The sequence below is a fragment of the Bombyx mori genome, chromosome 4 (assembly GCF_030269925.1).
Source record: "Bombyx mori chromosome 4, ASM3026992v2".
Classification (NCBI taxonomy): Eukaryota; Metazoa; Arthropoda; class Insecta; order Lepidoptera; family Bombycidae; genus Bombyx; species Bombyx mori.
Window position 1 is genome coordinate 12,629,514 of NC_085110.1, and position 24,531 is coordinate 12,654,044.

General features: G+C 38.3%; 1 protein-coding gene across 4 annotated transcripts in view; it reads left to right on the plus strand.

The window, feature by feature from the left end:
* LOC110384837 (ubiquitin-conjugating enzyme E2Q-like protein 1) overlaps positions 1–24,531 on the plus strand; it is a 39,976-nt gene that overhangs the window by 8,168 nt on the left and 7,277 nt on the right. For 2 of the 4 annotated variants that reach the window (XM_062668303.1, XM_038010725.2), the window contains 2 exons: positions 11,828–12,475; positions 21,963–22,155. In XM_062668303.1, coding sequence (XP_062524287.1) covers positions 12,345–12,475; positions 21,963–22,155 — 324 coding nt within the window. In that variant the 5' untranslated portion in view covers positions 11,828–12,344. Of the gene's footprint in view, positions 1–11,339; positions 11,411–11,503; positions 11,652–11,827; positions 12,476–21,962; positions 22,156–24,531 lie in introns of those variants that run through there. The other 2 variants (XM_062668305.1, XM_062668304.1) reach the window with 2 other exon arrangements.

Below are 24,531 nucleotides of genomic sequence, written 5' to 3' on the forward strand. Positions count from 1 at the left end.
ATGCGAATACCGCCCATTCGGTCGAGTGACCCTTCCGATCTACCCCATTTGTTCCAGAATAAACTACAACAAACATTATCCTTTTGTTACATATCGAGTTAAAATATAAACTCATCGGTATGCGTTTTACACGTGTCGTGTATGCCGGAATAAATGAATAAATAAATGAAATGGGTTTATTTTTCACGGAGAACAAAATTTGTATAGAATTTAAATTTTTGTTAGTTATTTCTCTACTGTGCGAGATAGCCGAAGATTTAATTGCTGTTTCCGACATTTAATGTTGACCGGCTTTAACGACTGTAACTTGACCTAAGAGATTCTGTAATAAAATATTATTATAGATAATTTTCATTATTGACACTAAATATAAGCCACTTTACAAAATCATAGAGTAATAAATATGTGGATAACATTGATTTTTTATTTAGCCAGTACAGAACCAATGCGTAAAAAAAAAGTTGAACATTTGAACATAGTACTCTTAAAGTTCAAAGAAGTAAGCTAGCAAATAAATAAATAAAACAGATCTTCATTTTGAAGTCGTCGTGGCCTAAAGGATAAGACACCCGGTGCATTCGTATCGAGTGATGCGACTGTGCCGGTGTTCGAATCCCGCAGCCAGGACGTCACTGTCAAAAGCACATTCCCGATCCTGTGGAAAGAATGGAAAGCAGTCGACGTCGCCCCAAACACGTCATCTCGGTTCCTCCCGATCCACTAACGGTACTTTTAGGTACCTCAAGCACCGGTCACCGTTCTCGTCGAACCCGTCGCTTGCGACGAAGGGCTCGACGAGTAAATTAACCCTCAGACACAGCCCACTGAGTTTCTCGCCGGATCTTCTCAGTGGGTCGCGTTTCCGATCCGGTGGTAGATTCCGCGAAGCACGGCTCTTGCTAGGGTTCGTGTTAGCAACGTCGTCAGGTTTGAGCCCCGTGAGCTCACCTACTAGTTAAGGTTATGCTGGAATAGCCTCTCAAGGCTACCAGCTTAGGTAGGAAAAAAAAAATGTCATAAGCTTTTTTTTTTATTTGGCACCAATTTTAGAATGAATTACCTGCACCATATTGCGTGAGAAAAAATCGCTGCTTTTTGTTGTAACCTTAATTCGCATCATTCTTTGACTGACTGACTATATGCTACGTTGTGCTGAAACAAAAAACGCTTAATGTATCCTAATATTTGTTTCCCAACTTTTTTGAAAAAATTCGAGAGCAGCTTCCTTGTGAAATCCTCTTTCACTAGCAGTACGCATCAGCTCACAAAGCCACATGAACAACTGATTTTCTTCAATCTTATAGAATGGAATGATGTAATAATTTTAAGTGGACATCTTAGCCCATAGACGACAACAATGTAAACGCCACGTGCTATATCCTTCAAACCGAATGCATTACTGATTCCCGGTAGAAATAAGCAAGGCAGAGGTACCACAAATCATTGGGCAAAATATAATATTTACGGGTTTCATTTTTATTATACGATATTGTTCCTTCATCGTAATAGTCATTCGTGAACATTTGCTGAGTACGTATTACTTTATATTATAATAATTAGTATGGCTAATGAGCTGGCTGCGAGATTCGAACACCGGCATAGTTTTATCGCTCGATACGAATGCACCGGGCGTATTATCCTGTAGGCTACGACGACTTTTTTATTTATTTATTTTTTATTGCTTAGATGGGTGGACGAGCTCACAGCCCACCTGGTGTTAAGTGGTTACTGGAGCCCATAGACATCTACAACGTAAATGCGCCACCCACCTCGAGATATAAGTTCTAAGGTCTCAAGTATAGTTACAATGGCTGCCCCACCCTTCAAACCGAAACGCATTACTGCTTCACGGCTGAAATAGTCAGGGTGGTGGTCCTACCCGCGCGGACTCACAAGAAGTCCTACCACCAGTAATGAACCACTTCAAAATGAAGATTGCGTTTTTTGTATTGACTAGCTTAGTTAATCTTACAGTGAATATTTTATTAACAGTGAACATGAATACTTTCATACACTACCTTAAATGCATCAATCACATTATAACACAATACGCAATACTCTTTTCGGGATCGCTCAGATATCATAACGCAAATTTCAAAGTATGAAACACAATCAACTTAGCGGTTCAAGTGATGTTTTGTTCCTGAGAGCTTTACGCGCTATCTCACAACAAAGAGCTTTATAAAGCTTTTTGTTTCATCCCGCACAATTCCCTCGGTGCCTTTAAACGAAATGAATTTTCCATTTAGATTCAAGACGCGCTGTCTCTTTGTCCTCGAAGCACTGAGAGCTTACTTCGCTCGACAAAATTTTGATACTTTGTTGCCCATTTCTTGCATTCTTTACGCTTGATTTTTAATTTGGCACAAAAATTTGATACTTTGTTGCCCATTTCTTGCATTCTTTACGCTTAATTTTTAGCTTGGCATTGCATTTGTATATCTTAGTGTGCCTTGCGATAGAAGTTGAATCTAAATAGTCTTCCTGTTATACACGTTTTTGCAATGATTTAATAAAAGGGAAATTCTTGGTGAAAATATTTTGAAGTAAAAGTTCCGAATAAATGATTGAGTAATGATTTACTGGAATTTTAACACATTCTAAATAATGTGTTCTGATTGAACTAGCTGACTTTATTACACTAAAAGTAAATAATTTGTATTAGGTAACAATTTGATTAGTCATTACAGCGTTGTACACTCATAGGCCACATATAAGGCTGCAACGAGATTCCACTGGATCGCTAGTCTTAATAGTAAAGATTTAGATCCGTGAACCCCATTATAATCAAAACCGATATGTCACGTAAGAGAACTTAGTGAATGTATTAAGAACCGATGACTAATCAAGAAAGTCTTAGATATGGCCAATATAAGGAAGGTGACGTCATTCTCGTTGTGATGTTGTGGCGGGTAGCCATCATACAACATAAGATATTTGACAGAGGCCTGAATCTCGCTAACGATATTTTCAAGATAAACTTCCATAGGGATATACAAGTTCCTAACAACAATATTCGGACCGTCTATCTACCGAGCAATATCCGCACGGGTAGGTACTACCACCCTGCCTATTTCTGCCGTGAAGCAATAATGCGTTTCGGTTTGAAGGGTGGGGCAGCCGTTGTAACTATACTAAGACCTTACAACTCATGTCTCAAGGTGGGTGGCGGCATTTACGTTGTAGATGTCTATGGGCTCCGGTAATCTCTTAACACCAGGTGGGCTGTGAGATCGTCCACGCATCTATGCAATAAAAAAAAAAAAAAGTCAGTCAACAACACTGTCAGCTACAATATTAAGATATATATTGAAAACAATGGATAATACTTGACGTCAGACGCAAAAAGTTAAGTCGCCTTTTTGGAAAAATGGCTACTATTAAATATGAATTTGTGTTTAATTTCTTTTACATTCTTCATAGTATATCAAACTCTACACTTTTTATTTAAATAAATTATTTAAAAACACTAATGCTACAAATATTCGCATCTTTGTACTTAAGAAACAATTATAAGATTAAAAAAATGTCGAGATATATTTTATAGAGCATTTATAAGTCACACCAGATTAAGTCGATGTTCTACGTCATCATTAGTGACATTAAATCCTGTTTCGGAATACCACGAAACATTTACGTGAATATCCTTTTCTTTAGTGAGAAACTAAGACTTGCCTACCTCGAACGTACTGCTACCAATTACATTATGTTTGTCAGTCATTATCATTAAATACTTGGATATTATAAACAAATTGAATAATTTTCCTCAAGTTCACTATACACCTTATCTTATTGTTATTGTGTAACTATCTCACTTTTACCTTATTGTTAGTGTATTATTGCTTCAGCAGGTAGATAAGCGTTTATCAAAATCTGCCACCGCCCCCAATAAAGACCGGGAATGGCAATAGAACAACGGCTGCTAGTGTTGATAATGACGCGTAGTATGTAACGCTTAAGAAATAACAGAGCTGATTATTCCAGAGGCTTCGTGTCACTTTCGATACTAAATTTAATCTATATGTTAACGGAAATGTATGTAATACGTCATTGTATACAATTCCTAGGAAATGTATGTAATTCCTAAAATCGCACGGAAATGTGTGAAATAAATTATATTATACTTACACATTACACATTTCCTAGGAAATCTATACATTTCCTAAATAGCAATCGGAAATGTAAAACATTTGAGATATTGGTGGGTACGCGGGGACAGCGGGACGAGTCTTGCACTACGGTCAGTTGCCAACTTGCAATCCACTGGAACCGGCCAAGGATTTAAGAAGTGCCTTTGCAAGAAAAACTGTGCTACATCAAGATGTCTGTGTTTTAAATATAAAGTATTATGTACTTCCAAATGCCATTCGAGCTTACCCTGCAAAAATAAATAGCTATATGGATTGACAAAGTATTATCATATAAAGATTTACTTTTATACTTTGACATTTATAATTATTTAATTATCAGACTGATTACTTAAATAAAAAAAAATTGATTTTATAAGAATAAATATAAGTTGATTTTGTGATACGTTAAAAGTTAATAGATAGTTGATTTTAGAAGTTTTAATTAGTAAGATAATATGAATATATTATTATTATTTTACGGTATGACTGTTACCCGATTGTCTCAATAAGTGTTATATTAAAAAAATATTATTAACAACGTGTTTTATTACAGAAAGCATTTACTTAATACATTTCCTAATACGATATAGGAATTATATACAATTCCGAGGAAATTTATACATTTCCTAGGATATCTATGCATTAAATAGTTTTTCAAACAATATTTTATACATTTCCTAAATAGTATCGGAATTGTACACATTTCCTAGGATTTGTATACAATTCCTTGATTTCATACATTTCCGGTAACATATATATTAATACGTGAAGCAAAAACTTTGTACCCCTTTTTACGAAAATTGCGCGGACGGAAGAGTATGAAATTTCCCACACTTATAGAGAATATAGAAAAAAAGTGCAGAATGTTAATATTTTTTTAATTTATGCATAAAAAATACATTAAAATCAATAAAAAAAACATTACACACACTACAATGTATTTGACACACACGCATGCATACTATTTGTTTATTGTCAAACTAATCTTATTATCAGGTTTGAGCCCCGTGAGCTCACCTACTAAAGTTAGGGTTACGCTGAAATAGCCACTAGGGCTATCAGCTTAGGCAGGAAAAAAAAAAAAAAGTTGTCTGTGGTCAAATTGAGAGTAGATTAATAAGTCCTAATAGTGTACAAACTTATAGTTTCAATTAATTATAGTCGAATTTCGACTACTGAGGAGCCACTAGTCTCAGTTAACATTGTTATTACCAGAATACGCATTGACCTTTCTTTGTGTACATGGAATTCACGTAATCTCATAAATCAGTGGGCATATTGACCCCAATGTTATTGGCAAGAATGTAACGGTCGCGTTTGACTCAGGGCACGGCCGAGGTGAATAAGCTTGTAAACCTGTAAGACGACTGGCTATTCACTTTTATTTGTACATTTAGCTCAGTATAAAAACACAAATAAACCAGCTGAATACACTTGTTGCCGGTCAGCTATTGTCAAAGAATGCACGCGCGACAGTGTAAGATTATTAGTTCTTCTAGACTTTGGTTCCCCCACCTGAGATCGTCTGACGCCTGTCATCTTCTATCCCTACAAAGACAAACCCGCAGTTCAGCTGTCCCGAAAAAAATATTTGCATCTCTCCTAAGCAGCCGTTGTCTTTTTTGAAATATTTTTTTCAAATCAAGGTTCTTATTCTTAAGAGTTATAGAATATAGAGGAACTTGGTGTTCAATTTGGTGTTGTAAGCTATTGTACCCGGTATTGATATCTTTTGAAAGGAGTCAACCTTTTCAGAAACGTAGGCACAGGGAACCGCGCTCTGTGTTGCTATAAATGGTATGAATGGTAAGGAAATGCAAATTAAATTCATATTAGTGTCTTTATAGCGACGCTGTGTGCTTTTAGAAAATGTATAAAGAGTTATTTTCCGTACACACATACATTTAATACTCAGCCCCGACACTGACAACATAAATATTGTAAATGAGAAGTGATGATATCCTACCCGGCAATCTGCGTAAATCGCATCATTAGTGTTCGTTATCCTCAAAATATGCCATCTAAATTCATCTGATGTCGTTATACGAGGCAAGACTCCCTCCCTGTTACGTCATGCAGCCGAGAACCTCCCTCGGACCTTCACACTCATCCCTTTATACGAATCTGTATTTTCGGGAAATGTTGTTAAATTTTATTTACATAATAGTGATGTGACTTTTCTGTCTATTTCGATCTAGAGCCAAGTACTTATCTAAATATTTATTTCGTTTGGCTGTATAATATGTGTAGGTATAGTAGTAAGTTTTATGGGCATTATGGATTTTTATTTTGGCGCTAGTGGATGAATATTATTTCACAGTCCATTTGCTGTTAACTGTAAAATGGTGATTAACGAAAGCTGTAGATCCAATCGTTTCTAATGATTGATTGCAGTAAAGAATATCGATTGGAAACATGTTTTTGAATTGATTCGTAACAGTTGGAGGAAGAAAAAATGCTACTATGTGTGGATGAACATGGCTCAACTGGTGCTAAATGTTCACCGGAGCCCATTAAAAACGTAAATACCGCCAACCACCTTGAGACATGAGTTCTAAGTCTCAGCTTTTACAGTACAATGAAAATAATCAAACCCGCAAATAATATAACTTGCGTGATTATTGATTATTGGACGTCTTGTGAGTCCACACGGGTAGGTACCACCACCCTGCCTATTTCTGCCGTGAAGCAGTAATACGTTTCAGTGGTGGCGGCATTTACGTTGTTGATGTCTGTGGGCTCCGGTAACCACGTAACGTCAGTTTGGCCGTGAGCTCGTTCATCCGTCTCAGCAATACATAAAAAGTCAATTGTCCAATTCACCTTAAAAGTAATTCCAATTGGCAATTGCAGTCTCTATCGTTATATGTGTACATATCTAAAACATTAAGTAAACATTTCACAAACAACAAAATTACTATCGTAATGAAATACATCGATCGAAAGTTGCTGAAAGCTTTCTGGCACACTAGAAACTTAGGCTCGCTACCCTCTTAGCTTTCTGAAACAGGTATACGTTTGGAAGGTTGCCAGTAATATCACTGCCTACTATATTATTACGTATTGAACGTATGCGAATCCAAGGACAGGGGCAAGGACAAAGAAAGAGAACTATCAACAACACTTATAAAACTAGTTTTATATTAGGTCTTTGCCTACGAAATTGCCGTTTAGTACATACAGAAAGTTAAGGTAATTTTTTTTAATAGGTCATTTTTTTTTATGTCTTTAAATCAAAATACGCACCCAGAGTATATTTTTCAATGGCCTTCTTGAAGAAGTCAAGAGTGCGGGACTCAACAAATTCTTCAACAGCATTTTGAACTGCCTCTCGGGTATTGATCTTTTCCGAACAAGAAGTTGTTCAGACTTTGGTAAAAGTAGAAATCTGTCGGCACAAGGTCTGGTGAGGTTTTTTTTAATTGCCTGCTATTATGAGAAAATTAGACTAGCAAACGGCCGACCTGATGGTGAGTGGTTATCGTCACTCATGGTAGACAGCAATACCAGGGGCTGCCAAGCTGCTTCCTACCGTTAAAGTAGTACAGTGGATGTAGCCAAACATTCAACCATAGTTCTAACGCCTTAGAGACTGTCTGCTGTTCCATATGACGTCGAGCGTTGTCGTGTGAGAACAACACGGACGAACGATTAAACGAGGCCGGCCGGAGATTTACGAGCTTCTCCTTCATTGGGTCCAGTTTCCGTGTCAGCAGTAATGCTGGTACCATTTAGTTAGAAACTGTAATGAATTATACCGTCACTAGACCACGGTAACCAGTAACCATGATTTTTAGGGCTAAGTTATCGTTTGAGACCCTGCCTAAGTGCTGAACCAGGATCTAACGTACTTCTACTAACTCTTCCTCTTGATAATCGTAGGTGGTCATCAGAATGCCATCCAACTATTATTCATCTCAAGTGACAAATTGACAAATATTGTTTTGATGCTAATCGTTGAAAAGTACTGCTAGCTCAGTGGTAGATTGAATATCGTCAGCATCCACTATAGCTTTTGATTCTTCGTGTTGTCTTTAGTTTTTGAGGGACCACAGGGTTAATTTTTTAGACCAAAACTTCCATATCGGAAGCGTTCAACCCAATAACGAGTTCTGCGTTCGTTTGTAGCATTCACTCCGTACATGTCATTAATTTTATGAGCCATTTGTACTACCACGACGGAACTCTTATTTCTTAATTACTCGTGTTTTTATCGTATCCATATATTGATGAAAAATATACGGATGTAGTGAAAACAAAACACTAATTAATAAACAAATGACTGAATTTAAAAATTGAATTAGGTATTTTGAAAATAAAGTTCATTCGAATACAGAATTTATTTGTCGCCAATAAGAAATTACGTTTCAAGTGGCTAGTATTGTAAAACGGAAACTAAGTTAAAGAAAGACCTATTATTGTAGTTTTTGTATTAGCTGAGTAACTCGACCGATATCCCAAATAAGATACCAGTACTATACTAGTTTATTTTTGAAAACAATCCAATTTTGATTTAAATCTATCTGACTATTTATTTCAATTGCGATAATAATTCTGAAGTATTTGACGTAAATCTTCAAAATAAATATTAATTTATGCTTTAATAATTTGTTGATAAGTCGTTAATTTCTATATGTGAGTGGCGGTAATCACATTGCTTTATATGGGATCCAGAAACTAGCTAACCTCAGTTGATTCTTTTTTTTTTTGTTTTTTTTTTTTTTCCTACCTAAGCTGAGAGCCTTGAGAGGCTATATCAGCGTAACCCTAACTTTTGTAGGTGAGCTCACGGGGCTCACGAACACGAACCCTAGCAAGAGCCGTGCTTCGCAGAATCTACCACCGGATCGGAAACGCGACCCACTGAGAAGATCCGGCGAGAAACTCAGTGGGCTGTGTCTGAGAGTTAATTTACTCGTCGAACCCTTCGTCGCCAGCGACGGGTTCGACGAGAACGGTGACCGGTGCTTGAAGTACCTAGAAGCACCGTTAGTGGATCGGGAGGATCCGAGATGACGTGTTTTGGGCGACGTCGACTGCTTTCCATTCTGTCCGCAGGATCGGGAATGTAGTTACCGGCGGCCACGATGAGAGGGTTCTCGTGTCGTGCCGCTTTATCGAAGCCTCAGTTGAAAAGCAAGCTTGCCTGCCTATATAAAAAAATAAAAATTATAATTAAAAGAAAAATAATTTAAAGAAAAGAAAATTATGAAAAAGACCCAAGTCAAAAAATAACCGGACCATATCTTAACGATTAGTTCGTTCTGTGTAAGATAAACAATAATTTTTTTTTTTTTTATTTTTTTTTTAGTTTTTAATATTTATTATTGCTTAGATGGGTGGACTCGCTCACAGCCCACCTGGTGTTAAGTAGTTACTGGAGCCCATAGACATCTACAACGTAAATGCGCCACCCATCTTGAGATATAAGTTCTAAGGTCTCAAGTATAGTTACAACGGCTGCCCCACCCTTCAAACCGAAACGCATTACTGCTTCACGGCAGAAATAGGCAGTGTGATGGTACCTACCCGAGCGGACTCTCAAGAGGTCCTACCACCAGTAAAAAGATATTATTAAGATTTTTTATTGCTTAGATCGTTGGACGACCTCACGGCCCGCCTGGTGTTAAGTGGTTACCGAAACCCGTAGACATCTACAGTGCAAAAGCCGCCATCCATCTCGAGACGTAAGTTCTAAGGTCACAGTTTTTACAGTACAAAGTATTGAAAACGTCAGAAATAATATAATGAAAATAAAAAACTAAAGCATAAAGAGACTAAAGCGTAAAGTACTTAGTTTTAATTACGTCTACGACTCGCCAAGTCCGAAGAGTATATTAAATAAACTACTCGTTTTTACATTTAACCAAAAAAAAAGGTACATAATGCGTTAAAAGTAGATAAAAATAGAAGTAAAATATTCCAGGAAATTCACTCAGACGAGCTTAATTGAATTTCTCGGGACCACCGTAAATTACACTGACCAGTGACCACAGCCACCAACCAGTTTAGCACAGATCCAATTAATAAGAACGGTTCAGGTCCTGGGAAAATAGCGGTCCCAGCGCCAAACAAACAAAACGGTTGGATAACCAATTCCATTCAACTCATTAACCGAGTTTGTCCGTAATTAAATATTGAGTTGAGGTATAATAAAACAAGACTAGTGTAATGGCCATTGTAACTTATTAAAAAATGATTAAAATAAATTTTACAAGTGTTTTATCTTGTTCTCGCACAGGCTATCTGTCATCTAGGTAGTCCTATGTACTTTTTTGTCTCTTTCGAATATCGCTTACGAGCGCCATTTCCGTTTCATCGAATTTGAATCACAAGGTTACCAAATAATTGTTCAGTTTAAAATCTTAGAATGAAGTGACACAATACAGGATTATGCATAACGCGCCGAAATAGAAACTAAACTTAAAGATACTCAGTAATAATGTCTCATTTACATAATCATGAAGTATAGACAACTGAGGTTGTATATAAACAACTTCTTCCAGTTTATTTATTATTTATTTGAAGTCGTCGTGCCCTAAAAGATAAGACGTCCGGTGCATTCGTGTTGAAGCGATGCACCGGTGTTCGAATCCCGCAGGCGGGTACCAATTTTTCTAATGAAATACGTACTCAACAAATGTTCACGATTGACTTTCACGGTGAAGGAATAACATCGTGTAGTAAAAGTGAAACCCGCAAAATTATAATTTGCGTAATTACTGGTGGTAGGACCTGTTATGAGTCCGCGCGGGTAGGTACCACCGCCCTGCCTATTTCTGCCGTGAAGCAGTAATGCGTTTCGGTTTGAAGGGTGGGGCAGCCGTTGTAACTATACTGAGACCTTACAACTTATATCTCAAGGTGGGTGGCGCATTTACTTGTAGATGTCTATGGGCTCCAGTAACCACTTAACACCAGGTGGGCTGTGAGCTCGTCCACCCATCAAAGCAATAAAAATAAAAATAAAATTTAGGACTCGCCAGAAATTGTCATCCCATGCTTCGAGGTTTTTCGGGACGAATCTTAAAGGAATCTTAAAGGAAATGTACTCTGCGTGTGTTTAAACGAGGCATTCCACAAAGCATTAGTAGTTATCGTTTTAAAGAGTTCATATTTGGTGAACCCGCAATCTAAAGAGATAAAGGCAGGCACCTCCAGTATCATAAGATTATTGACCGCGCGCAGTATTGGATTCTGAATTAGGTTACTTTAAATGCGGTGCGAGAAAGGGCAAATTATTAAGAATTTTCTATCTCATTGTTTTTCTTGTATCGGCGGTAGGTATCCCTAGATGTACATCTAGGTAGAAAATGAAGGTAGTTAGTACTAACTACCTTCATTTTCGGAAATAACACGGCATATTATGAGTATTTATACATAACACCATAATATAAACTAAAATAATAACTAAAGTATTATTTATAATTTACGGCCGAACTATCTCATCGCAATGCCGGTTTTTATCACTAATCCATAAACCCTCAAAGGCAATAATCATCTCTTTGTTAATATTTCAAGGTTCAATTATCTATCTGTAGTTGTAATGTACATTATTATCGTTCTGTTACACAACACGTAAACAATAAATTGTTTATTTCTATTGATAAAATTACATTTTATTTCGCCACCGTAACCGTAACATCTACTCATCAAAGTTTTTACTCGTATTTCAAAATAAACACACTTCTTTTCAGGTGGCGGTGGAGTTGGTAATTAAAGTGACAAAACAAAAATATTAATGCTCATAATAATAGAAAAAAATTAGTGTCACAATATCGTCACTAGTCGCTATCAAGCGGTTAGTGGAGGAGGACACCTGTTTTCGCGGAGTTGCGTTATATGCGCCGACGCAGTGGGATGTGATTCACTACGACCGCACTGTATAGCAAGCGTGCGTCGAGGTGCGATAACCGACCTCCGCAGTCTTGCCAAGTTTTGCTCAACGGACTTCGGAGTGGCTCGCAGCTCTCAGATATACGCTTGTGCTGAAACAGGCAACAGCGCGAGACGTCACGACCGATCTACATACAACTAACGCACTGGCCGCAGTTAAAAGTTACATAAAAATATTTGTGACACGTTGCGCTGTCAAGCAGCTGCCGTGGGTAAATAAACAAAGTGTGCGCGTGTGATTTGTCATTGACCGAACCGGTGACCCTCATTTAAATTAGAAAATCGAATGTTCTAAAAGTTTTTTTTAACCGGATCAAAATGACATCGCGATCAAAAGAAAAAGTGGCGGCTGCATTCCGGAAATTGTTTCGGTCGCCGGATAAACTGGATAACGAAGGCGCCGGTCCGAGTGGCTCTCCAGCCAGGCGCGGCCTACTTCGGCGACACAGGTAACGAATAACTCAATTGAATATGCAATTTCAAAAAGGGCACATTTGTGAAAATATAAAATTTTCAGGAAATGAAAAAAGATTGATTATTTTCTAAAACAGTGTAAAGTTTAAAATATTAACTTTTTAGATTATTTTAGTGTTAATTAGCAATTGAAAATTACTAGAATTATTATAAAATGGGTGTAGGTAATCCTCAAAACTACATGTATATGAAAAAACGTATTTGACAAAATATGCGACATGTGCCCTTTTCGAAATTGCATATTCAATTATTTATAGAGTTGTTATATCTTTCCTTGGAAGTGTTAAATTAGAAATACGTTTTTCTCTCTCAAGTCCTTCAATATAATAATCGAAGACATAATAGTGTTCGTGTGATGTTTAATAACACTCAATCGCGAACTTTCAAGTTTGTATGACCAATTCAATTAATATTTGTGCAACCCTCAAATGAAAAAAATAATATAACACCTAACTTATGAATTATGCTACATACGATAATAATTCAAACTTCCACATATACATACGAAAGCTGTATTTTTATTATTTTACATCTGACGTCATTAAAGTAATATACAAAGAATTCGTAATGACGTATGATAAGTCTATTCAGGAAACATTGAAACGAGACAAGTATGTAAATATACTTTAATGGTCGTCGGTTTGACGACATAGACCTGCTGTAGCTTGGGCTCATTGTGTTTAACGAATAAACACCAATTAAGACTGATACACATTGTTATGCAACTCATAACTCATAACTTCATTTGTCGCTACATTTAATTTTGTCATCACAATCCTTAACATGTTAATAACATTCTATGTAATTTATTATAATAATGAGACCATCATTTAATAAAGATTCATAATTTGTTAGTATGTATTTTCAAAAACCTATGCTTTGTCCAATTGCCTGTAAAAATGCTATACTGCCAGTGTAAGCTATAACATAAACGAATTATTATTGACCTAATAGCCGAAGTCTGTTCAGAAAACTGCATACGTGTTTAGAGCGGTAGTAATTCGATTATAATTATAATAATTACAAAAAATGAAATCCCGATTTGAACAAAATAAAATGAGAATATCATCTATGTAGTCTACAATTGAAGATATGAGTGCAAAAAGGGATTAAGTACCATTTTTAAGATTTTTTTTATTTTTACATTGAATGAAAGTGTTAGTACTATTATTGATCGAAGGCTATGTGCCTATAAAAATTATTAGACCTTAAAACACCGAGATTAAAGGCTATTTTTAGAAATTGCATGTGATGAAGGAGTTTCGTACGAAGAAAAAGTAGGTACAAGTAACAAAAGTCAAAATTAACAAATTGTATCATACCCCTTTCATCCACTCATGTCTTCAATTATTGACGATTCATCTAGAAAAAAAGTTCTAAGGTAACTCACAAAAAAAATTCAATCGTATTCAGAACCTTACTCTTTGTAGCCAGTTAACGAAACCAAGTACTATTGTTGTGAGTTTCCGTGAATTATTAAAAATTAAGATCAAGGTAGCCAATCAACACGCACGCTTCAAATCATAGTTTGATAAGGTCATTGCTAAATGGTCAGGCAAGCTCGTACGAATAAGGGCGTCCAAATATAAAACAATTATAACGCTTTTCAATGTCTTATTCCAGATTTTTTTTCATAGATTATTTGTCATTGCCACGTACAGCGTATGAATATTATGTCGTATACCGAATGAAGAATTTTGGAAAGTTTTTAAGTTGCAATTATTTTCGATAAACACAATTAATATACACCTCTTTTGTATGCATCTAGATGTATTTATCTAGATCTTTTTCCTTTGTCGTATCACTCTTGTCAGAGCGGTCGTGGTCTTCATTCAGTGTCATTGCTGTGGGTAGATGTTATGCTATAATAATAATCATATATTTTCAAATTTCAAAACGGCAGACGTGGTCAAATGGATTTAAAATTCGTCAAAAATCGATACCTGAGCGCTCGGCGCGTCCACCACTTTGAGCTTAGTGAGGCCTCACCTCATGCATGGTGGGTATAGGGGTCTCAATATACAAAAATTCAGGTCTGTTCAACTACATACAGGTAGCCGCCCGCGGGCTCTTAGACTAAACATGCACAATATAGAAATTATCCTTTTTGTATCACACTGTCGTTAGTTTATTTATGTAATTATCCCCCCCTATTCATCGAAATTGCACGGGCTCCCACTATCGTATTTGTTGATATTATGGTAGAAACCTTGTCTCAATCTAAAAACAACTATACAAGTTTCATAACAATCGGATCAAGCTTCTGTCAAGCACACATAGTACTATTTCCCAACAACATTCTATAGTAGTATCCTGACTGTATTTTTCTCTTAACCGATCCTCTAATTCTTATGTTGTGTAGTAGATAAGGCGTCTTGTTAGCCCATTTCACGTCATTACGGATCCTCCCGATCCATAAACGGTGCTTTTAAGTACCACAAGCACCGGTCACCGTCCTCGTCGAACCCGTCCCATGCGACGAAGGGCTCGGACGAGCGAACTAACCCATAGACACAGCCCACTGAGTTTCTCGCCAGATCTTCTCAGTGGGTCGCGTTTCCGATCCGGTGGTATATTCTGCGAAGCACTGCTCTTGCTAAGGCCAGTGTTAGCAATACTTCCGGTTTGAGCCCCGTGAGCTCACCTACATGTTAGGGTGAAGCTGAAATAGCCTCTCAAGGCTATCAACATAGGTAGGAAAAAAAGTTAGCCCTCACAGGGCCTTACTCATAAGCCTTTGGCATAAAAATTGAAACTTCGATCTTATGCTTCAAGGCGAGCACCAGCATTGACTATGAGCCTAAGTATTCTGTGAGCTATAATGAGTGAGAAATAATAATAAAAACGTGTTAAAAGTGATGTGTATTCTTAATATGGTTTCATGGATTTTAGACACCATCAAAAAGAGTGTGCAGTAATAAGTCTAAACCATAAATCTGTTTATCAGACAAGTTTGCGTTCAGTGTTTCTACAGATTCCAAAAAGTTTAATGCACGAAAAGTCGTTAAAAGTGCATTAAATAATAATGACATAAATTGTGAAACTGAATCGATAAGTACATAAGAAATGTGTATATATAAATATATGAAACGCTATGGCCCAGTTTTCAATCTCTACACAAAGTTTTACCCTATAATCACAAATGATTTTTTTTTATTGCTTAGATGGGTGGACGAGCTCACAGCCCACCTGGTTGTTGTTGTTGCTGGAGCCCATAGACATCTACAACGTAAATGCGCCACCCACCTTGAGATATAAGTTCTAAGATTTCAGTATAGTTACAACGGCTGCCCCACCCTTTAAACCGAAACGCATTACTGCTTCACGGCAGAAATAGGCAGGGCGGTGGTACCTACCCGCGCGGACTCACAAGAGTTCCTACCACCAGTCTCCAAACTCAATTTTGTTTCTATTCAATCATATAACAGGAAACCGACTTGAATTTATTTGTTTATAGAAGAAACTACATATCCGTATATTTACAGTTTGATAGATCACCACTGTTGTTGTCCGTGTGACAGTGGCCATCGATATATTGCCACGTACTACCGTGGTAATATATGGATGACAATGGCCGTTAATTTCGTACGAAATTGAAATCTGATGCTGCGTCGTTTCACAATATCTACCTGCAGTCAGTAAACAAAGGCATTGTTTGCCTGCTAGCCGATGCTCTTACATTGGTTGTATAACGTGCATATGTAACCTATGTGTGTGCGTATTAAATATGCTAAATATATACCGATACAGATAGATATACATAGAATACTTACCTATGTGTAATATGAACATTTTAATACAAAGATGTTGAATTAGGTACACTAATCGATGTTTTATTGTGAAAATAAAAATAATGTATTGGGAAAAATGTTATCATACTACTACTATTGCTGCTACTACTACTACTGTATCTTACTACTGGTGGTAGGACGTCTTGTGAGTCCGCACGGGTAGGTACCACCACCCTGCCTATTTCTGCCGTGAAGCAGTAATACGTTTCGGTTTGAAGGGCGGGACAGCTGTGGCTGTTGTACTGTTAAAAGTGAGACCTTACAACTCATGTCTCAAGGTGGGTGGCGGCATTTACATTATAGATGTCTATAGGCTCCGGTAACCTCTTAACATCAGGTGGGTCGTGAGCTCGTCCGCCCATATAAACAATAAAAAATTAAACAGATATAGACGTACATAATTCTCTGTCGGAGTCAAACATTTTCTTGTATCCAAGGTATATTTGAGAAACTATAATAAAAGAGAAAACCCAAGCTTTTGATTGGATATGTAACGATATTACTACCGCAAATCTGTCTCATGCGTAACGGTATGAAGGGTAAAAGACAGTTATACAATATATTCACGATCTTCTTATTAAAATAAGCGTAATTAAGTGATGCAATACCGGTCCTTGCCGCTTCGGCTCCGGGGCCGACGGACCGACATTGTGATTTAAATTTATATTTACAATACACATTAGATTTTTTATAGTTGAGCGAGCCATCTGATAAGAGACGTTGAATCATGTGACGAATCTAGTGCTCATCGTCATATGTAATAAAGTGCAACAAGGAATTGTTGCACATTACTTTCTTTGTGATAGACAATTCTTTGTGTTTCTTTGTTCGATTGATTGTTTTTCACTAAACATCCCGCTGCTTTGTATGTACGTAAGAATAAAAAATGATTCAAAATATACAATATTTTTATTAAAATAGTTAATATTAAAACAATAATTGTCAGCGCTTGATGTGTTCTGTTATTTCAATTAAAATGCTTTTTTCACTGATTTCTTTATCAAATCTAAAGTATTTTTACACGATGAAGTGCAATGTATCAAAACATGCTATTTTTAGCACAGAAATTACTTAAATTTGATGAATTATTTGTTCTGCGTTTACGTAATTTGGTTTGGGTAACTTATTTATATACCTGATACCGAGTCAATGCTCTGTGACACTCAATTTTCAAATTATTTAAAGCGATTACAAAAATAATTAATAAATAATAACTTTTGATTTGCAGTATACTTTACATAAATGTACCCACGTAGATTATTTTGATATCAGCGTATATTGAATTGATAGGTGTTGAATAAAAACAAAGCAAGTATAAGTTTTAATATTTCACTCGTTGTGTACTTACATGAGATTTTTTTACATTGTGAGTTTTCATTAGTGTATTGTCATTAAATTTGTCTTTTTTTTTTAAATGAACTCTGAACATTCTTGTAACTGCTCCAAAATTAACGTGGACGACCTAAATTCAGAAATAAATCATTCGTGTTTGTTTTAATGGGTCGTTCTCACAGGCATTTTAACACAAATATCCTAAATTAATCTTGAGAGCTTTAAACAGTTAGCAATTTATAAACTCACGCTACGAATTAATTTCAATTTTTGTTTTAATTTGCCAAAATATTTTGATATGAAACTGAGTAAAGTTAATCCTGACAAATCCTAAAATTTTAAGGATCCCGTTGATAAGCCGTTATTTTTAGGATTTCATGAAGATATCTAAAAACGTATGACCACTAATTAAGGTAGAAACCAAACCTAAAACAGAATAACAGGCAAAAACTATATTATGTTGTTTAAGCTCTCCAAAAAAATGAACTTAAAAAATATTAACAAAACGCTCAAATTGTTTCATAAAAAAATTTTTACGGTTGACGTAGCGAACTTGACAGTTCACACGAGTAGGTCCCACCGTCCTGGCTACTGCACTAGACCTCGATATAATATGAACACCAGTTCGCGAGTGAACTTTTCCTACCATCCACATTCCCGATCCTGCGGACCGAATGGAAAGCAGTTGACGTCGCCCAAAACATGTCATTTCGAATCCTCCCGATCCACTAACGGTGCTTTTAGGTGCCCCAACCACCGGTCATCGTTCTCGTCGAACCCGTTGCTTGCGACAAAGGGCTCGGCGAGTAAATTAACCCACAGACACAGTCCGCTGAGTTTCTCGCCGGATCTTCTCAGTGGGTCGCGTTTCCGATCCGGTGGTAGATTCTGCGAAGCACAGCTCTTGCTATAGTTCGTGTTGGCAATGTCGTCAGGTTTGAGCCCTGTGAGCTCACTTACTAATTCAGCGAATCTAGAATAACCCCTCGAGGTTACTAGAATAGGTAGGGAAAAAAACCTACCATCCACACTAATTAAAATTATAACACTAAATCTACGTATTCTGAGACTGTGATATAATCATAACGCACCAATACAAGAACATAACATCCGAATTTATGCAATTGACAAACCTTTGTTTTGTGATTATACATTATGCGGTCATAACAATATCGTATTATGATTATATTTGTATGGGAACTTAACATAGTAGCAGCCTTTGTCGTGAGAATTGCAGACCGATAAAATTCCGCACACGTCTGCAGACTCGCGATCCGAGAATATTCAACGGAATTGCGTCTCGAATTGATACGTTGAAACATGCATTGAAATTATTTTATTTGCATTACTAGTAGGTATGATCTCGGATTATTTTACAAGTCAATTTGGATAGTCTCTTTGATCTATTGGTTAGGAACTCGTCTATACTGAACTACGGGCGTCCGGATATGACTCTGGGACGAAGTCAGTATTTATCAATAGCTCTTCTTTGCCTATAATGATAACAAAAGCGGACAATCAAGCGTCCGTCGAGAAATCGGCTAGTTTGCAGTAGTCGCCTGAAGACTGGTTCTTATTATAAATGATTTTTTGATCCCATGTTGTACATAATACCCACCACAATCATAACATAAAGAAACCTAATTATAATACTAATGAAACTCGATGGAACGAAAAAGTGACACTAAATAGATGTAAAAAAAACATCTTTAAGATTTAACCTGCAAACAAATTTCATAAAAGACATCTCAATGTTTCTACCGCAAGTGTGAACCACAATCTTGTTTTTTGTTTGTGAAAAATACCTATTAAGCTGAATAAAGCCTTCTTGATTACGTCTTGATTAAAATTTGGTAACATCAAATTGTGTATATTCGAACTAAAGTGGTTAAAGCGGTTCCACCCAAAGACGATTTAAATTTAAAAAAAAAGATTGGTTAGGTTATATAAGCCTTCAAGATTATATGATAAATACTTTTCAATGAGAATCATTAGATGAAAGCGCTTTTGGTTTTTTGGGTCTATCTGCTGTTTATGTAATTAATGCCTATTCCTCGCCAGTATGGCGGCGAATGCTCTTCCCTGAAAAGACAAGCCGTATTAATTTATATCTGACAGAGTAATTAGTTTGGTGCCGTCACTCATGTAGCTTCTATGGCGCCATTAAAAGCTAATAATTTTTAGAGTTTACCTCACGAAATGAATTCGCCACCAAAAGCTTTAAGCTTAGCTTGCATTTATGAGATAAGAGATGATAAAAAATGAGACCTTAAACCGAATACTATTTCAGATGAATATTTTTTTGTTAGTTCTTCTTCCTATTCGTACACTCTTGACAGAGTGGTCGTGGTCATGCATCAGTCGGATCCTGCGATACCGATGCTCTCGCGATGCGACGCCATGTGGCACGATGTTTCGCAGAGTGAGAGCAAACATTTATGTTGGAGTGAGTCACAGATTTTATGAGGTCGGTCCATCGTGTTGGAGATCGTCCGCGAGATCTTTTGCCTCGACTTTCCCTTGCACCACCAACCGCTCAATGGAGTCCTCATTATGAGTGATGTGCCCGAAGAACTTGAGGATTCGTAATTGGACTGTTGACGATAGTCTCTCCTTGATGTTGAGCTCTTTCAGAATCGAAATGTTGGTACGGTGCGCGGTCCACGGAATTCTGAGGAGACGTCTCCAACACCACATTTCCAGTGCGTCAATCTTACGACGGTCTTGCATCCTCAGCGTCCACGTCTCAGCCCCATACAGAAAGATTGGAAAGACCAGGCATCTCATTAACCGAACTTTTGTGTTTTTGGTTATTCTGTGGTCTCTCCAAATCTTTGTTAGTCTCTCAACTGAGGATCTTGTCACGGCGCAACGTCTTCGGATCTCATCTTCGCAGCCTCCAGCGTTGGTGATAGTGGAGCGGATTTTTGTTAGTGTATCTACTTAATTAAAGATTTCTAAAATGTTGTATCTCATACATACATAATTCGCCTTTTTGCATTAAAAGTGTACAATTTCCAAAAATGTTTGAAATTGAGTAAATATGCGTAAACATTTGGTATCACCGATATTTTTCTCATCAGTACAATCAAAGGACGTAATTTAATTTTAGTTTTTTTTTTTTAGTTCTCCTATGTTTTGACTACTATTAACAAAATTAATACATAATTTTATTTTACTTTAGAAGACAGATAATGTGACTGGTAAAAAAGAAAAAATAAATTTTCCAATTATTAGAATATTACTATTAAACCTTTAAAACACTCTTCTGTCAAATTAGTTAGTTTTGAGATTATACAGTTTTAATGCGAGAAGACGAATTGTATAAATAATTATGAAGTTATAAATGATTTTTATTAACATGGAAATCAAAGAAAGATAGACAATGATCGATCGATCAATCAATTGCGCAAACTTAAAAATCTTAGGACTCTTTTTAGAATTTTTATTACATACATTATGTATTAATTTGCAATGTTTAACAATATACGAAATTTAAGATGTGTAAATAAAATAACAGACGGTCACAGGTGTTTAAAATTCCGAAACCTCATTATTTACATTGAAATTTTATATCTCAGGTCGTTGTTTAGCATATTATCACGTAATTAATAAGCAAATGTAACGTGATACGTTAGAGTTTCGTTTAAGAAATGCATATTTAGAAAGTGGAACACTCATAATAATGATGTTGACTCAGTGACATATTAAATAAATTAACTTCACAAACCTAGTTTCTGTGAACACTTACGATGAGGTCACAAGTATTCCGTAGGATCCATTGTCTTCGAAGATTTTTTTTATTGCCCTTGTATGCAGACGACCGTACGGCCACCTGATGGTGAGTGATTACCGTCGCCCATAGACTTCAGCAATGCCAGGGGCAGAGCCAAGCCGCTGCCTAATGCTTAATACTCTCCACAAGCCTCGTTTGAAGAAGGACATGTCATAGGGCTCGGGAAACACCCTGGGGGGGAGCTTATTCCAAAGCCGGATGGTACGTGACAAGATCAAGCGCACTGTGGATGAACGCGGTGGTTTTAGCTAGTATGGATGAACTCTACTCTGGTAGCGTACCTCAGAGCACTCCCCACGGAACAAACGGTACAAAATATAGAGGGAACCGAAGTCCCTCCGCAGACCAAAAGGTTCCAAACGATCCGTGAGATAATAACGAAATGTAGCTTTACAACGTTCGAAGTCGTTTTTTCAATTCCAACAAAGTTTAAATATTTAATTTGTATTTTATATGCACTGAGCACTAGATATTTTGCAATAGTGAAGAAAGTATCTGTTCATTATCCTTCAGTAGTCACATAATTGCGTTTCCGGTTTTCAGAGATGGCGTAGGACCAGCGGAGGCGACCGCTAGCGTGCCGGCGAGTCCGGGAGCATCCTCACTTGTAAAAAAGAAAGTACCGGGAGCCACCGAAGTACGTGATCGGGCAGCTGCAGTGCGTACGAGACGTCTTATGAAGGAACTGAAGGAAATCAAACGGCTGCAGGAGAGCCGACCCGACCCTGTGTTTACGGTTGGTTCGATTTTATTACTCTTTAACTCTTTTCTATTTTGTTTTATTTGTAGTTGTATTTTCTAACTCTTTTCTATTATTATTTATTTACTCTTTAACTCTTTTCTCTTTAACTCTTTTCTATTTCTATTTTCTATTTTGATCCGTTGTACCTTGTATGCAATTTTATTTGATTACTTTTGTTACATATTTTTTTTTTTTTTTTTTTTTTTTTTTATTGCCTTTGTAGGCAGACGGGCATACGGCCCACCTGATGGTGAGTGGTTACCGTCGCCCATGGACTTCAGCAATGCCAGGGGCAGAGCCAAGCCGCTGCCTACCGCTTAATGCTCTCCACAAGCCTCGTTTGAAGAAGGACATGTCATAGCGCTCGGGAAACACCGCGGAGGGGAGCTCATTCCATAGCCGGATGGTACGTGGCAAAAAAGATCTCTGGAAACGCACTGTGGATGACCGCAGCGGCTCCAGGTAGTATGGATGAACTCTACTCCGGTGGCGGGCGGTGCGATGGTAAAAACGAGATGCTGGTATCATCTCGAACAATTCCTCAGAGCACTCCCCATGGAACATACGGTATAAAATACAGAGGGAACCGAAGTCCCTCCGCAAACCCAGAGGCTCCAAACGATCCGAGAGAATGGGATTATCGACAATCCGAACGGCCCTCCTCTGTATGGAGTCAAATGGAAGAAGCTGGTATTTGGGAGCCCCGGCCCAGAGATGAGAGCAGTACTCCACGCGAGGCCGGACTTGTGCTTTATAAAGCAAAAGTCTTTGTCCAGGCGTGAAGTACCGCTTCGCTCTGTTGAGGACTCCCAGCATTTTGGACGCCAACTTGGCTTTGCCTTCCAAATGACTCCGAAACTGGACATCGCTCGAAATGTCGACCCCAAGTATCCCGATACTCTCGGAAGGTTGCAGGGATACTCCTTGGAATTGCGGCGCCATGACAAAGGGGTCCTTCTTCGCAGTGAACGCGCAAACTTGTGTCTTTATCGGGTTGAATTGAACCAAGTTCAATTCACCCCATTCGGAGACTCGCCCCAGAGAGTTCTCCACTTCAGACACAAGTTTTGATCGTCTCTCTTGCACCACGCTCCGAGAGAGACTCTGATGGCCGATATATCGCGCATCCCCCGTGCTATCATCTGCATAGCAATGCATGCCATCAATAGACAGCATGTCATTGATATACAGGATGAAAAGCGTGGGGGAGAGCACCGAACCTTGTGGAACGCCAGCGTTAATGGTCATGGTATCAGAACAGTCACCGTCTACAACGACCGTGATGCTCCGCCCATCCAAAAAGCTAGCGATCCACTTGCAGAGACCCTCGGGGATTCCGTAAGATGGTAACTTCGATAGAAGTGCCCTATGCCAGACCCTGTCGAAGGCCTTCGCGATATCAAGGCTCACAGCGAGAGCCTCGCCCTTGCTCTCCAAGGCTTCAGCCCACCTGTGAGTAAGGTATACAAGAAGATCGCCAGCTGAGCGACCGTGACGGAAACCGTACTGTCGGTCACTGATCAGCTGGCGATCTTCAAGATACTTCAGGAGTTGTGTATTTATAATTCGCTCCATCACCTTGGAAAGCAAGGAAGTTATCGCGATAGGCCTGTAGCTCGATGGGTCCGACCGGTCACCCTTCTTGGGGATAGGGTGGACATGAGCAGTCTTCCATGAAGACGGAACCTTGTTAGTGCAATAAGAGAGGCGATACAAACGCGTTAGCGCAGGTGTCAGCTCAGGGGCGCACGTTTTCAAAACCACTGCGGGGATGCCGTCTGGCCCACTCGACTTATGAACGTCCAGGAGTCGGAGCTCCCGCCTGACTGCACACTGTGTGAAGCAGATATCCGGCAGGGAGCTATCACACCAGGGGATGCTCGGTGGTGTGGCACCCCCGTCGTCCATAGTCGAGTTCGAGGCGAAGAGTTTGACCAGAAGGTCAGCCTTCTCTTTCGCGCTGTGGGCCAGATTGTCATCGGACTTGCGCAGTGGTGGGAGACTAGACCTGCAAAAGTTTCCTTCTGCAGCTTTGGCGAGCGACCAAAAAGCACGGCTCCCGGAGGGATAGCTCTTCAATCGCTCGCCAACTCTAGCAACGTGCTCCGACTTCGCCTTGGCAATTACCTTCTTGTAGGACCTGGAAGCGGCGTTATATTTCCGCCTTTCCCCTGAGATGTTAGGATCCCGACGTCTCCTGGCATTATCCCATGCCACGTATGCGGACCGCTTGAGGTGTGCAGCATCCCTGCTGGCATTGTTATACCAGGGTCTGCTGCGACCCCCAACGGGCACTTCAGAGGAGGGAATAAACAATTCCATCCCCTGGAGCACCACGTCTTTAAGTCGGTCCGCACAGACGTCAGGATC